The sequence below is a fragment of the Moschus berezovskii genome, chromosome 1, assembly GCF_049115385.1.
Source record: "Moschus berezovskii isolate FMDL1 chromosome 1, NW_MosBer_1.0, whole genome shotgun sequence".
Lineage (NCBI taxonomy): Eukaryota > Metazoa > Chordata > Mammalia > Artiodactyla > Moschidae > Moschus > Moschus berezovskii.
Genome location: NC_142460.1, coordinates 153,480,159 through 153,494,787, shown reverse-complemented (window position 1 = coordinate 153,494,787; position 14,629 = coordinate 153,480,159). Strand labels below are relative to the sequence as shown.

At 41.3% G+C, this 14,629-nt stretch overlaps 1 protein-coding gene across 1 annotated transcript; it reads right to left on the bottom strand.

Annotated features, from left to right (window-relative positions):
- Positions 1 to 2,417: 2,417 nt before the first annotated feature.
- LOC148778875 (proline-rich protein 23B-like) lies at positions 2,418 to 3,209 on the bottom strand. The gene has a single exon (XM_088845424.1). The coding sequence runs from the start codon at positions 3,207 to 3,209 to the stop codon at positions 2,418 to 2,420; it is 792 nt and encodes a 263-aa protein (XP_088701550.1).
- Between the last annotated feature and the right edge of the window lie 11,420 nt (positions 3,210 to 14,629).

Genomic DNA, 14,629 nt, shown 5'->3' with positions numbered 1-14,629 from the left:
GAAGCACACGTCTTTCCTGGAAGAGTAGAAGTTCTACGCTTCAACTACCCTGTAAGAGTTGGTAATGGTGGGTAAATGTGTTTGTGCACCTTGTGACTTAGGTCCCAACATGACTTCTCTGAATGCAGACTCCACCACCTGACACCAAACAGAAAATTCTTTTTGGATTAAAGACAAACTTTCAAGGCAAAAGAAAATGAGAAGAGAACCTCATCTGGTTTTATTGAAGACTCACTGCCAAGTATGTGCAAATGGATGCCAGTCTGAGGAGAACTTCAAACTCACAAGACTGTGAGGTTGACTTGAACTAAGCAGGCTTATAGGACACAATTTTGTGTTCTGCCCAGTGATTCCCTTTCTGGTGACAAACAAGATTTTTATTCAGCATAGCAGAAAATGGAATCATGAAAGAGAACTAAGGTCATTAAAATGAATGTCTGGATGTCACCAATGGGCCAAATAAACAGAACCAGTAACAAAACCTGGTACCAAACTGAGAATAAATAGCTAAGGAACTCAATGCAATGAGAGACTTCAGACATGGCATGGACTTTACACGTTGTTGTGGACACTATAAACTGAGAGTAGCTTACAGCACAAGGTGTTCTATGAGTACCACACTTAGTCCAAGGCTGAGATTTATGGTAATGGGGAATGGAGACTGCCTCACTGGGACACCCAAGAAAACTGAATATGAACTAAGGCTGCTCAAAGTAGGACAAGTAGGGGCTACTTATCCAGAGCTTGATATATAGCAAGAGAGTCAGCCCTGTCACTTGCATTTGAGAGCTGATAGGCAGGTAAGGGAGTGAGAAAGGTTTATAGTGCAAAAAGGGAGGGCCTCTGTTGTGTTTAAATAGAGGTTGTTGGCAGGGGAAAGCTAGAGGCAGGCTAACTAGACACATACCATTCAATTTGTATTTGAAGTAATAGCCAATAAAAAATATTAAGGAAAAACAAGATGTAAGAAGCTTGTCAAAAAATAAAAATGAGACAGTACTATCATTATTTGGAAATACTATTATCCATAAAGATAGATACAGAGATATGTCTACATATATATGATAGATATAGATATATCTATAAAGATAAGCCCTCTGGTGGCTCAGACAGTAAAGAATCTGCCTACAATGCAGGAAACCCAGGTTTGATCCTTGGGTTTGGAAGATCCCCTGGAGGAGGACATGGCAACCCACTCCAGTATTCTTGCCTGGAGAATTCCATGGACAGAGGAGCCTGCAGTCCATGGGGTTGCAAAGAGTCGGACACGACTGATTAACTCTTTCTTGGGCTTCCAGGGTGGTGCTAGTGGTAAAGAACCCTCCTGTCAATGCAGGAGACATAAGAGATGTAGGTTCGATCCCTGGCTTGGGAAGATCCCTTGGAGGAGGGCATGGCAATCCACTCCAGTATTCTTGCCTGGAGAATCCCAAGGACAGAGGAGCCTGCAGGGCTACAGTCCATAGGGTTGCAAAGAATTGGACACGACTGAAGCGACTTAGCACAAAAAATATCTATAAAGATAGATATATCTTTATTATTATCTGATAAAGATATTATCTTTATCAGTCAAGCATAAGAATTTACAGATAAATGATTGCAGAAATTAAATAATTTTTCTGGATACCAGACCAACATAAGAGCAAATCTTTTTCTATATGCCAGTAGCAATGTACAAACATTTTTTGGATCTTACAAGTACAAAAACACAGAATCTTTAGAATTAGAAACTTTTCCATGAAAACAGAATTGTATTAAAAGTATTTAAGAAAAATGAAAAACAGTTCTTTTTGGAAACTACCCTTACAAGGCTAGCAACAGAATTAAACCACTTGCCAACCTAGTCATTCAAAAAGAAGGGCCATAATCATTGTTCCCCATTCCATGTTTTGTATCCGACAAACATTTGTGCACATACAACAATTGGCTAGATCCCCAAACGGGCTAGAGTCATCATCTAGAAAAGTTGGGACACTAGGGCCAAAAACTACATTGAACAAAATACAGCTAGTAATTACTCTATTGGGGGGAAACATGGGGGAGGGGCAGTCGTAGGGTGCCTGGGAAAGGATGGCATTTTAAAGAAAAGTGCTGGCACTTGACTTTGAAGAGAAATGGGGGTGGGGTGGGGGTGGGCGTAGAGCTGCTTAGGGGTGACCTCCCTAGAGAAAATCCTAAGTAGCTGTCTTAAAGCACGCTGTGTTTCAAGAGGCTTTTCTTTGCCCAGGTGAGCTTCCTTCCCAGGGATCTAGCCAGCTAGATGTAAAATTTGCAACTGCTGCAAAATTCTGCAAGACAGCGTGCATCCAAAACACATCACGGCCTTGTGATTCTGGCTGGTGGGCAACACACACACAGCAGTCAACAGAACAGTCCATCCTGGTCCCAGCCGGTGGCCAAGAATTGTGGGAGGAAGTTCATTCTTGAAACAGGCGTCTCTGGGCCTTTCGAGCAGGAACAGGAGGGTGTTGGGGGCGCTCGTGAGAACCTGGACAAGGAGAGGGAGGTAGAGGTTGGAGTGGTGAGTCGGGGAAGAACTCCGGAACGTGCAAGTCCAGGTTGTCCTGGTGGTGAGGAGAGCCTCTCTCTGGAGTAGGGTTGGGCGCCCGAGGCCAGGGCTCTGGGGCTAGGCCCAAGAGGTCTGGGTAGGATGCCCTTCTAGGGGAAAGGAGGAGCCCAGCAACTGAGCTGGCGGCTGCATTCATCCCAGCTGGCGGGAACACAGCGTCTGCGTCCTCCTCATAGACCTCTTCTTGGCCAGCGATCTCTGGGACAGGTCCATAGAATTCCTGCTCGAGGGCGATGCATTCCCCAGGAGCGTTCAGAAAAGAGCCCTGTTCCAGAACAAAGGCTGAGTGGCTCTCCTCTTCTAGGAATTCGATGCTAGAGCCCAGGAGGGCTCCGGGGATCAGTATGAGGGTGTGGTCCCCGAGAGAAACTTGCAGCACGGATGTGGGCTCGGGCTCCAGCACCAGGTCGACCTCGTCCAGGGGCAGATGCAGGGCATAGCCGTCGGCCAGAACCACCAGGGAGGTAAGCGCTCCCACGTCTGGGGTCCCCATCACGTTGTCCAGTCTGGGCGCTACCTCGAAGTCGTGGTCCGTGGGCTCCTCCGTTCGACAGCGCTTGGCAGGGCCGGGTCCTTCGGCCTGCTGTTCCCACTGGTCTGCAGAGGAGGCGCTGGGGCTGCGGGGCCGGCTGCCCATCATCTCAATGTCGCCGCGGGCCTAGGGAGCGGAAGGGTTCTGTCTTACAGGTAATGACAGTCCGCTTGACAGGCGAGGCCGACGCGGGGCGGTGGGGCGCAGGACCGCGGGACGAGGACCGAGTCTTCGGAACTCTGGGGTTGCCTCTGGGGAGTCACTCAGTCCTGGCGTCTAGGGGAGCTGCTGGATTTGGCCTTGCGTGTTTGAGCCTTCCGTACCGCACATGGACGGGTTTGCACAGGACTGGGCCAAGGCTGTCGTGAGTGACGCCGGCGGAACTTGAGTCGGAAAGCAGCCTCACGTTGATCCCTGCCGCTTCCTAGGCTCCGCCCACAGAAATGGAGGCGTCTGCGTTGCGCAAGAGCTGTAGCTGGGGTGGGAAGTTCAAGGTAGACGAATGCTTCCATAGGCCTGAAGGGGGCGGAGCAATCATGCAGCTCCAGGACTAAGCTTCCTGGGTCAAGACTTTGGCTTTCCTCGTGTTGACCTCAGAAGCGGAAAGCCTTAACCGGAAAACTGATTAAATTTCATGTCCCACCAGAGGAATGCTGCGCCAGGGCACTGAGATGTAGTTCCCTCATCCTCTGCGACCTCGCCCTGGCAGTGACCTTTTATCTTCTTTTGGTCCAATAGTGAGGTGAGGTTTTGGAAAGTGGAAAGTGAAAATTGAAAGTGAAAGCCACTCAGTCGTGTCCGACTTTTTGCGACCCCATGGACTATACAGTTCGTGGAATTCTCTAGGGCAGAATACTGGAGTGGGTGGCCTTTCCCTTATTCAGGGGATCTTCCCAACCCAGGGATCGAACCCAGGTCTCCCGCGTGGCAGGCGGATTCTTTACCTGCTGAGCCTGGAGGGAAGCAGGTTTTGGATGACATCATTAAGCCTCTGTTTGCCTGTGTTGTCAATGATCGTCAGATCCTTGCAGCGGAGTTGAAAGGAAAAGCGATATTAGAATTGAGTGTCTTAATAACAACCCCTGCAGGATCAGCTTATATATCTATCACGATATATAGCTAGCATGACGATGGTTATCTTTACATTTCCATTAACTGAACCAAGAGTTTGTGTGCATGCTAAGTCGCTTCAGTCGTGTCCGACTCTTGTGACCTTATGGACTAGCCCGCCAGGCTTTGCTGTCCATGGGATTCTCCACTGGAATAAGGTCCCCGTCCAGGGGATCTTCCCCACCCAGGGATCGAACCCATGTCTCTTGCAGCTATTGCGTTGCAGGTGGATTCTTTACCGCTGAGCCAGCTGGGAAGCCCGAACTGAGTTTACTGTCTCTAATTTTGACGTAAACTACATGGGAGAGGTATATCCGTTTTAGCGCAATTTTCTATTGATGAAACGTCTTGCCGAAGGACGAACCAGTTTACTTAGAAGCCAGAAACTAGCCTAGCTGTGTGTGAGACGTCAGGCTCCCCTCAAGATAATGAAAAGGACAGCGCCTTTGATCGGAAGATCAGTTCAAAGGTGAGTCTGCAGCGGATCTTGGTGACCAAGGGAAGGTATGACTCAGCTTCTCCAGTATTAATGGAAGAAAGCATACAATAATGATTTCAGGATAGGTGCATCACCGACTCTGTGGACATGAGTTTGAGTGAACTCCGGGAGTTGGTGATGGACAGGGAGGCCTGGCGTGCGGTGACTCATGGGGTCGCGGAGAGTCGGACACGACTGAGCGACTGAACTGAACTGAACACTGTCATATGGTCTCAAAAGATTTCCTTCCACCCGTGTCCATGTGATCGCTCACTCTTTTTTTTCTTTTTTAACAAAATAGCTTATGTGTTCTCATTTTGAGGGCCGCATAGCATTCCTTTATACAGAATTCCGTTTAAATCGGGCCTCTCTTGATGCTCATTTAAACTACTGATGTGTGAATTGGCTGACACGGGCCTTCTCTGGTCAATTACTGTGAAATGCATATTTTTTGCCCCATCCCAGAACCACTGAACAGAGTTCCTGAAGCCATGGATGGAGGAATTCTTTTTAAGCACCTCCACAAAGATTCTGTGTTATGCCAAAGTTTAAGATCAAGTTTAAACTTGTTTTCATTCAGCAGTTGAAGTGTTAGGTAGAGGGCAGTTTGTGCTTGAAGTCAGGCCCCTGCTTATTGGTGACAAAGTCATAAAGGAAACTGAAACTTCCTGGGCTTATATTCAGTGCTTTTCTCTACACTTCTGGCCTGCATCCGAGTTTATGGCTGGTTTTCTGGTATTCTTGGCTACTGGCTAAGAAATTCCCTTGTGGTGGTGACTTAGGCCTGTGCTGTGGCTGGTGGAACCTGGGCCAGCTCTACATCAGTGTTGAGGGACCCTCCTGAGTTCCTGTGAGGTGAAGATGGATGCCATTGTCACCAACCTCTATGTTCCCAAGTAATAGGAACATCTGCCCTGCTGTTTTTTATTTGCACAGAAGGTGGGGTGAGGAGGGAAAGAGTGGGAAGTTGCAGGAAACAACTACTTTGGTCCTGGAGAGTTCTTTTGGTGATCTTTGAATACTCCATGGTCTGGGAATCGTGGGGGCTCTGTTCAGGAGAGAGAGTGTGGATGTTCCATGTTCTAAGAGACAGAGGGAACAACTGAAAGTTGGCCAGGACATCTGGTGGGGCTCGGGGCTCCTGGCATAATGGGTATTGCAGTTTTGAACGCGGAGTACCAGTCCTTAGCTGGTGCCACCCTGTGTCTGCTGCTCTCCTGACCTCAGCACTTTCACATCTGGGTTCATTGTCCAGACCTCAGTGACTCCTCACTGTGAGCTTCCCTTCTAAGGGAATGAGGACCTGGACTGAGACAAAGACTGGAGACCTGGCATAGATGCACGCGATTTCCTCTTCTGCTCAGCCTCTTTCTAATTGAGTGATCATGGGCAAGTCGTTTCACCTTCACTAACCTGTTTCCTTACATGTGAAGTGAAAAGTGGGGAGAGTGCATCTGCTGTGCAGAGGGATTGTGGAATAATGTACCTAAGATGTTCTTGGAGCCTGGTTGAGGGTTTAATGAATAGTTTATAATGTTTATAGTATGTCTTTCCCACTTGACATTGTCAGTGCTGTTTTCAGTCTCTTGAACAATCCCTGACACATGGTAATGAATGGTAAATAATATCATCATTATCATCCTCTTCATCATCCTAAAAAGGGGTCTGATTTGTTAGAAAGTACTTTTCTAGGTGTTTTCATGGCATAAAATCTGTATAATTCAGGACTGGCTTGCACCAGATTAAATATCTTTCATTCTGCCTCATTTTTGTGTAAGAGACCCAAAGGGGTACATTATCAGGCCCACTCGTTGGGCTTTCTTGGTATCAATTAACATGGAGTATCCAGTCAGTATGAACTGCTTCAACCTCTGCGGTGCAGAATTAGCAAATAAATCCTGGTTCTGGGTAGGGTACAGGGTGACTGCAGTCCCATTTGGGGAAGAAGAATGAGGGAACTTGGGTATAGGAAGCCAGGCAAAAGATGGACATCACCAAGTAGAACTCAGGAGTTTTCTCAACATTGGCATCTGAGCACTGTGAATACTTTCTTCCTTCGTTTGAGACTCAGCCACACAGGTCCAGAGCTCCGGGTCTGACAGTTTTCTTGACATTGGCACTAATGAGGGCCATTGTGTTATTCTCTAAGAATGCATAACTAGCTTTTAAACATTTTTATTTATTTTTATTCACTTTAGGAATAATACCTGGTTACATATTTTAGAAAATCTAAATAGCATAGTTAAAGCTGTAGCTCCCTTCAACTCCCCACCAGTTCCCAATCCAGTGGTGATGTGACAAGATCTTTTTTATGTATTTACACACATAACACAGGGGATTTGTTTTCTTCCTGAAATGGCAAAGTATTGTGCTTTTTTTCCCTGAAAAATGTTAGAGCTTATTGGTATTTGGAATTGTTATCCACAAAGTACAGTAACTCTTCTTCTGTTATTGGAGAGACCTTTTCCAGTGTGCAATACTGGCTTTTATATGAAAACATTGTATAAGAAAAGGCAACTTCAAATATCTCTTATACACCTTTGTCTTTGCCTGAAGCAGAATGATGATAGTGGTCCACTCACTTTCTGCTTAGCTCAAAGTAATTCTGGGTAATTCTGATTAATTCTGATTTATTAGGCTGTGCTTTCTTTTACTTCCCAAACACATTACTGAGGAGTGAATAGCATGTTATTATTGAAGTATTCCACTGATTAGGTATGATGACGAACTGTGTGATCACAAGATCATTAATGTCTTACCATTTTAAGAATGGCAAAACTGTCCTTAAAGTAGTTATTTGGCCTTTTAAATGTTGAGGCTGAAACTGAAGCTGGAGCTAAATAGCGATTTGTTTGGCTTATTTTTAACCGAATACTTGGGCTTCTCTCTTGTAAGTGAAAGGCAGTAATTTCTGTATATTAATTTTGTATTCAGCTTTCTTATGGGATTCTTTTTTTCTCAGTTATTTCTTACATTTGTAATCATATGGTCTGCAAATCGTCTTATTTTCCCTCCTTTCAAAACTGTAAACATCTAATTCCTGTCTCTTGTATAATTTGTGGTCTAGTATCTCCAATACAATGTCAAATGCTAGTGGAAAATGGCATCTTTTTCTATTCTAGACTTTGGTGGGACTCTTCCAGTGTCTGCTTATTCAGCATGATACTGGCTGTTGCTCAGAAATAAATGTCATGTCAAATAAGTATTGGTCTCTTGCTGTTTTATTGAACTTTTAATGCTTTATTTTGAAATATTCCCAAACTTATGGAAACATTCCAAAAATAATATAAAGAACTTCCATTTATCTTTTATTAACTTTTAACATTTTGCCTCACTTGCTTGCTTTATTTATGTTTCTTAGAAAGATCACAGGAGGTATGTGATGATATATATATATATTTTTTTTTTCCCTTGAATCATTAGTAAGTTTTATGTATTAGGACTCTTTACCTCAGGTTAATTCAGTTTATATTTGCTAACAAGAATATTCTTATATATCTTTAGAACATTTATAAAATTAAAGATATTTGACATTGATGCCATACTTTAATCTGCAGTCCATTTTCCAGTTTTGTCTGCTGTACCAATAATGTCCTTTTTAAATATATCTCAATCTATGTATCTACTTTAAAATTTTTTAATTTTATTATTATTTCCCCCTAAGCTTTATTGAGATATTAATTGACACACAACACTGTTTAAGGTATACAGCGTAATGATTTAACTTATATACATCATGAAATGATTACCACAGTGAGTTTAGAGAAAAATCTCTCACATCCTATAGATGCAAAACTAAGGAAATAGAAAAATTTTTTTTTTCTGTGATGAGAACTCTTTGAATTTTCTCTCCTAACAACTTTCATGTATAACATAAGCAGTGTTAGTTATATTTATCATGTTTTACATTACATCCGTAGTACTTATTTATCTTATAACTGTAAGTTTGTACCACTTGACAGCTTTCATCCAATCTGCTCTCTGCAGGTTTGCCTATAAGATGCAGGTCAGGATCATGTATTGCTTTCAGGTGTCATATCTCCTTCATTAACTTTTATGTGGGACAGTTGCTAGCCTTTTGATGTTTTTCAAGCTATTAATATTTTTGAAAATTATAGGTAGTTGTTTGGGATTCTCTGACGTTTCCTCAAGATAAGGAATCAGTTCAGTTCAGTTCAGTTCAGTCGCTCAGTCGTGTCCGACTCTTTGCGACCCCATGAACCACAGCACGCCAGGCCTCCCTGTCCATCACCAACTCCCGGAGTTCACTCAAACTCATGTCCATCGAGTCGGTGATGCCATCCAGCCATCTCATTCTCTGCCATCCCCGTCTCCTCCTACCCCCAATCCCTCCCAGCATCAGACTCTTTTCCAGTGAGTCAACTGGTCGCATGAGGTGGCCAAAGTTTTGGAGTTTCAGCTTTAGCATCAGTTCTTCCAATGAACACCCAGGATTGATCTCTAGTTAAAGTCAATTATTTAAAATTAAATGTTTTGAACACTACTAAGTGATCCTATGTCTTTCTCTGGAGACATATCGTAGCCATTTGTTCCTTATAGGTGATGTTAATTTTGGAGTTGGTGATGGACAGGGAGGCCTGGCGTGCTGTGATTCATGGGGTCGCAGAGATTCGGACATGACTGAGTGACTAAACTGAACTGAACTGAACTGAATAAACTTATGGAGTTGGGCAGCCATCAACAAAGCCAGTTTTAGAACATCTTCACCTAAGTTCCTTCATGCCTGTTTGCATTAAATCCTCTCTCAAAATCCCAGGCCAAGGTAATCACTGATTGCCCCTGTCTCTATAAATTTTCCTTTTACTACATATTTCATAAAAAAGAATCATACTGTTTGTAGTCTTTTTATATGGCTTGTTTCCGTCAGTATACTGTTTTAGAAGTTTATTTTTTATTGTAGCTGTTGTTATCCACGTTGTAGCATGTCTCATCAGTAGTTCTTTCATTTTACTTGAGGAATAGTATCTATGGTATGGAAATACCACATTTGTTTGTTCACTCACCAGTATTTGGACATTTGGGTTATTTCTAATTTGGGGCTTTTATGAATAATACTGTTATGCGAAATCATATATGTGTCTTTGTGGGGACATATATTTTCAGATATTGCACATAGATTCCAAGGAATGTGACTTTTGGGTTGAAGGACAGGTTTATGTTTCACTTAAAAAAAACAAACTATGGAATGTTTTACTTAAAAAAAAAAACCCCAAACTGTGGGCTTCCCTGGTGGCTCAGACGGTAAAGAATCTGCCTGCAATGCAGGAGACCTGGGTTCGATCTCTGGGTTGGGAAGATCCACTGGAGAGGGGATAGGCTACCCTCTTCAATTTTCTTGGACTTTCCTGTGACTCTTGGTAAAAAGAATCCACCTGCAATGCAGGATACCTGGGTTTGATCCTTGAGTTGGGAAGATCCCCTGGAGAAGGGAATGGCTACCCACTCTAGTACTCTGGCCTGGAGAATTCCATGGACAGATGACCCTGGCAGGCTGTAGTCCATGGGGTCACCAAGAGTCGGACAAAACTGAGCAGCTTTCACAAGGAAAGGTTTTCCAAATCGGTTGTACCATTTTACATTGCCACGAGCAGTGTTTGGAGGGTCTTGTCTTTCCTCATTCTCACCAGCACTTGATACTGTCTTTTTTGATTACAGTCACTCTAGTTGAGTGTGTTGTGTTATGTTATTGTGGTTTAACTTGCATTTCTCTAATGACTAATGATGTTGAACATCTTTTCATGAGCTTATTAAGCTGAGCTTATATCGTATATCTTCTGTGGTTAAATATCTGCTCAAATATTTTGTCTATTTAAAAATTATCTTTTTGCCTTATTTTTGAATTGTAAAATTTCTTTTGAACTCCGGGAGTTGGTGATGGACAGGGAGGCCTGGCGTGCTGTGATTCATGGGGTCGCGGAGAGTCGGACACGACTGAGCGACTGAACTGAACTGAACTGAACTGAAAATTTCTTTATATATTCTGGATGCAAATCCTTTATCTTATATGTAATTTCACATATTTTTATCTCATTTTATGGACTTTCCTCCCTTGTTTTATTGAGGTATAATTGACATATTAGTGTTAAGTGTATTTCACAAAATTCTTATTGGTAACTTATTGGTGATGTGCATGCATTTTACATTTTGATGACTCTCAAAATACTAACTAAAAATATATATTGTAAGTTTGGTATTGTATCTGTTGCTGCTGCTGCTAAGTCGCTCCAGTTGTGTCCGACTCTGTGCGACCCCATAGACAGCAGCCCACCAGGCTCCCCTGTCCCTGGGATTCTCCAGGCAAGAACACTGGAGTGGGTTGCCGTTTCCTTCTCTAGTGCATGAAAGTGAAAAGTGAAAGTGAAGTCGCTCAGTCATATCCGACCCTCAGCGATCCTATGGACTGTAGCCTACCAGGCTCCTCTGTCCATGGGATTTTCCAGGCAAGAGTACAAGAGTGGGGTGCCATTGCCTTCTCCGGGTATTGTATCTAAGAACCTTTTATTCAACCAAAGTCATAAAGATTCTTGCCATTGCTTTTTTTAAGAAATTAAAAATTTTAGTTGCTACATCTAGGTCTCTGATCCAGTTTGAGTTAGTTTTTTGTCTATGGTGTGAACTAATAGTTTAAGTTTAGTTTTTTAATGTATAAATTCAGTTGTTAGAAAGCCTATACCTTTTACATTTAATTGTCTTGGAACTTTTATCAGAAATAAATTGACCATGAATTTAAAGATTTGCTTTTGTCTCTTAATTCAGTTTAATTTACCTGTTGTATGACTCTGCTGCTGCTGCTGCTAAGTCGCTTCAGTCGTGTCTGACTCTGTGCGACCCCATAGATGGCAGCCCATCAGGCTCCCCCGTCCCTGGAATTCTCCAGGCAAGAACACTGGAGTGGGTTGCCATTTCCTTCTCCACTTGTGCTAATACCACACTGTTTTGATTATTGTATCTTTTGTGTAAGGTTTGAAGCTAGTGTAAGTCCGTCAACTTTGTTTTTTTAAAAACATTTTCGTTGCAATTCTAGGTCCTTTGCATTTTCATGTGAATTTTCTTTTTTTAATTAGATTTATTTATTTTAATTGGAGGCTAATTACTTTACATTATTGTATTGGTTTTGCCATACATTGACATGAATCTGCCCTGGGTGTACATGTGTTCTCCATCTTGAACCCCCCTCCCACTTTCCTCCCCATCCCATTCCTCTGGTTCATCCCAGTACACCAGCCCTGAGCATCATGTATCATGCATCGAACCTGGACTGGTGATTTGTTTATTTTTGAATCAGTTTGTTATTTTCTGATTAATGCCTGCTAGATTCATGTATAGCTCATTTTGGGAAGAATTGCTATTTTGACAATGTTTAGTCTTTCCATCATGAACATGACTTCAGTCATAAATGTCTCCCCATTTAATCTTTACTTAATCTCCTCAATGTTTTATTATTGTCAGTTTATAAGCCTTACGTCTATTTGGTTAAATTTTTCCTAAGTGCTTTATTTGTTTTGGTGGTATTGTGAATGGAATTTAAAAATATTGAAGTATAGTTTTTTTATTGATGTATAGTTGATTTACAGTGTTATGTTAACTTCTGCTGTACCACAAAGTGATTCAGTTATACACATATATACTTTTAAAATATTCTTTTCTGTTATGGTTTATCTCAGGATATTGAATATAGTTCTGTCTGCTATATATATATATATTGAATATAGTTCTGTCAGCAGGACCTTGTTGTTTATCTATTCTATATGTAATTGTTTGTATCTACCCCAAACTCCCAGTCCATCCCTCCCCTAATCTTCATCCCCCTTGGCAACTGCAAGTTTGTTCTTGCTTTATAGAGAGGTTCATTTGTATCTTATTGATTCTACATGTAAGTGATATCATGTGATATTTGTCTTTCACTTTCTGACTTAGATCACATAGTATGATAATCTGTAGTTGTATCTATGTTGCTGCAACTGACATTATTTCACTCTTTTTTATGGCTGAGTAGTATTCCATTGTGTGTGTAGTAATTCCATTCCACATCTGCATCCATTATTTGTTGATGGACATTTACATTGTTTCAATGTCTTGCCTATTGTGAATTGTGATGCTATGAACATAAGAGTGTGAGTAGCTTTAAAAAATTTTTTTGGCCACACCCCACAGCATGTGGGAACTTAGTTCCTTGACCAGGGATTGAACCTCACCCCCTGTACTGAAAGGCAGAATCTTAACCACTGGACCTATCAGGGAAGTCCTGCATGAATCTTTTTGAATTACAGTTTTGTCTGGATATATATATAGCCAGAAGTGGAATACCTGGATCATATGGTAATTCTACTTTTAGTTTTCTGAGAAACCTCCATACTGTTTTCTATAGTGATTGCACGAACTTATATTCCCACCAAAGTGTAGGAGTGTTCTTCACACCCTCACCAGCATTTGTTATTTGTAGACTTTTTGATGATGACCAGTTTGACTGTATGAGCTGCTACCTCACTGTAGTTTTGATTTGCATTTCTCTAATAATTAGCAATGATGAGCATCTTTTTATGTGCCTGTTGGCCATCAGAATGTCTTCTTTGGTCTTCTGCCCATTTTTCAACTGGGTTGTTTGCTTTTTGTTGTTGTTGAGTTGTATATTTTCCCAGTCATATTGTTTGCAAGTATTTTTCTCCCATCCTGTAAGTTGTCTTGTAATTTAATTTGTGGTTTCCTTTGCTGTGCAAAAGCTTATAAGTTTGATTAGATCCCATTTGTTTGTTTAGTTTTTCTATTCCCTTAGAAGGCTGACCTAAGAAAAATGTTCATACAGTATATATCAGAGAATGTTTTGCCTGTGAACTCTTCCAGGAGGTATATGGTGTTATGTCTTACGTTTAAGTCTTTAAGCCATTTTGACTGTATTCTTGTGCATGGTATAAGGGTGTGTTTTAACTTCACTGATTTACATGCAACTGTCTAAGTTTCCCAGTACCACGTGCTGATGAGACTGTCTTTTTCCCATTCTTGCCTCCTTTGACAAAGGAGGTTGTTGTTGTGTTGCTAAGTTGTGTCTGACTCTTGGTATTTGGGTTTATTTCTGGGCTCTCTATTCTGTTCCATTGATCTGTATGTCTAATTTTGTGCCAACTCCACCCTGTTTTGATTATTTTAGCTTTATAGTATTAGTCCTGGACAATTTGATAGGGGCTGCATTAAATATGTAGATTGCTTTTCATAGTATGACAGTTTAACAGTATTGCTTCTTCCAGTCTGAGATCATGGGGTATATTTCCATTTCTTTGAATTGTCTTTAATTTTCTTTATTAATATTTTATATTTTTCAGCATATAAGTTTTCTACCTCCTTGACTCAGGTTTATTCCTAGGTATTTTATTTTATTTTTTGGTGCAATTTTTAAAGGTATTTTATTTTTTTACATTCCCTTTCTGATATTTCATTGTTAGTGTAAAGAAATGGAACTGATTTCTGTATGTTAATCTTGTATCCTGCTACCTTGCTGAATTTATAAGTTTTTGGGTGGAGTCTATAGACCTTTTATTGTTGTATGACTGTTCTTATGCCAGTACTGTACTGTCTTGATTATTGTATCTTCTGAGTAAGATTTAAACTGAGTAGTATAAGTCCTTCAACTTTTTTCTTTTAAAATATTGTCATGGTAATTCCAGGTCCTTTGTATTTCCATATAATTTTAAGATCAGTTTGTCAATTTCTGATATATATCTGCTGTATTTTCATAGGGATTATGCTGAATGTACAAATCAATTTTGGGAAGAATTTCTGTATTGACCGTATTGAGTCTTTTAAATATGAGCATGATTTCAACCATGAATCATAAATGTCTCCCTGTTTATTTAGATCTTCTTTAATTAATCTCCTCAATGTTTTATTGTTGGTAGTATATAAGCCTTACACTTGTTTGGTTAAA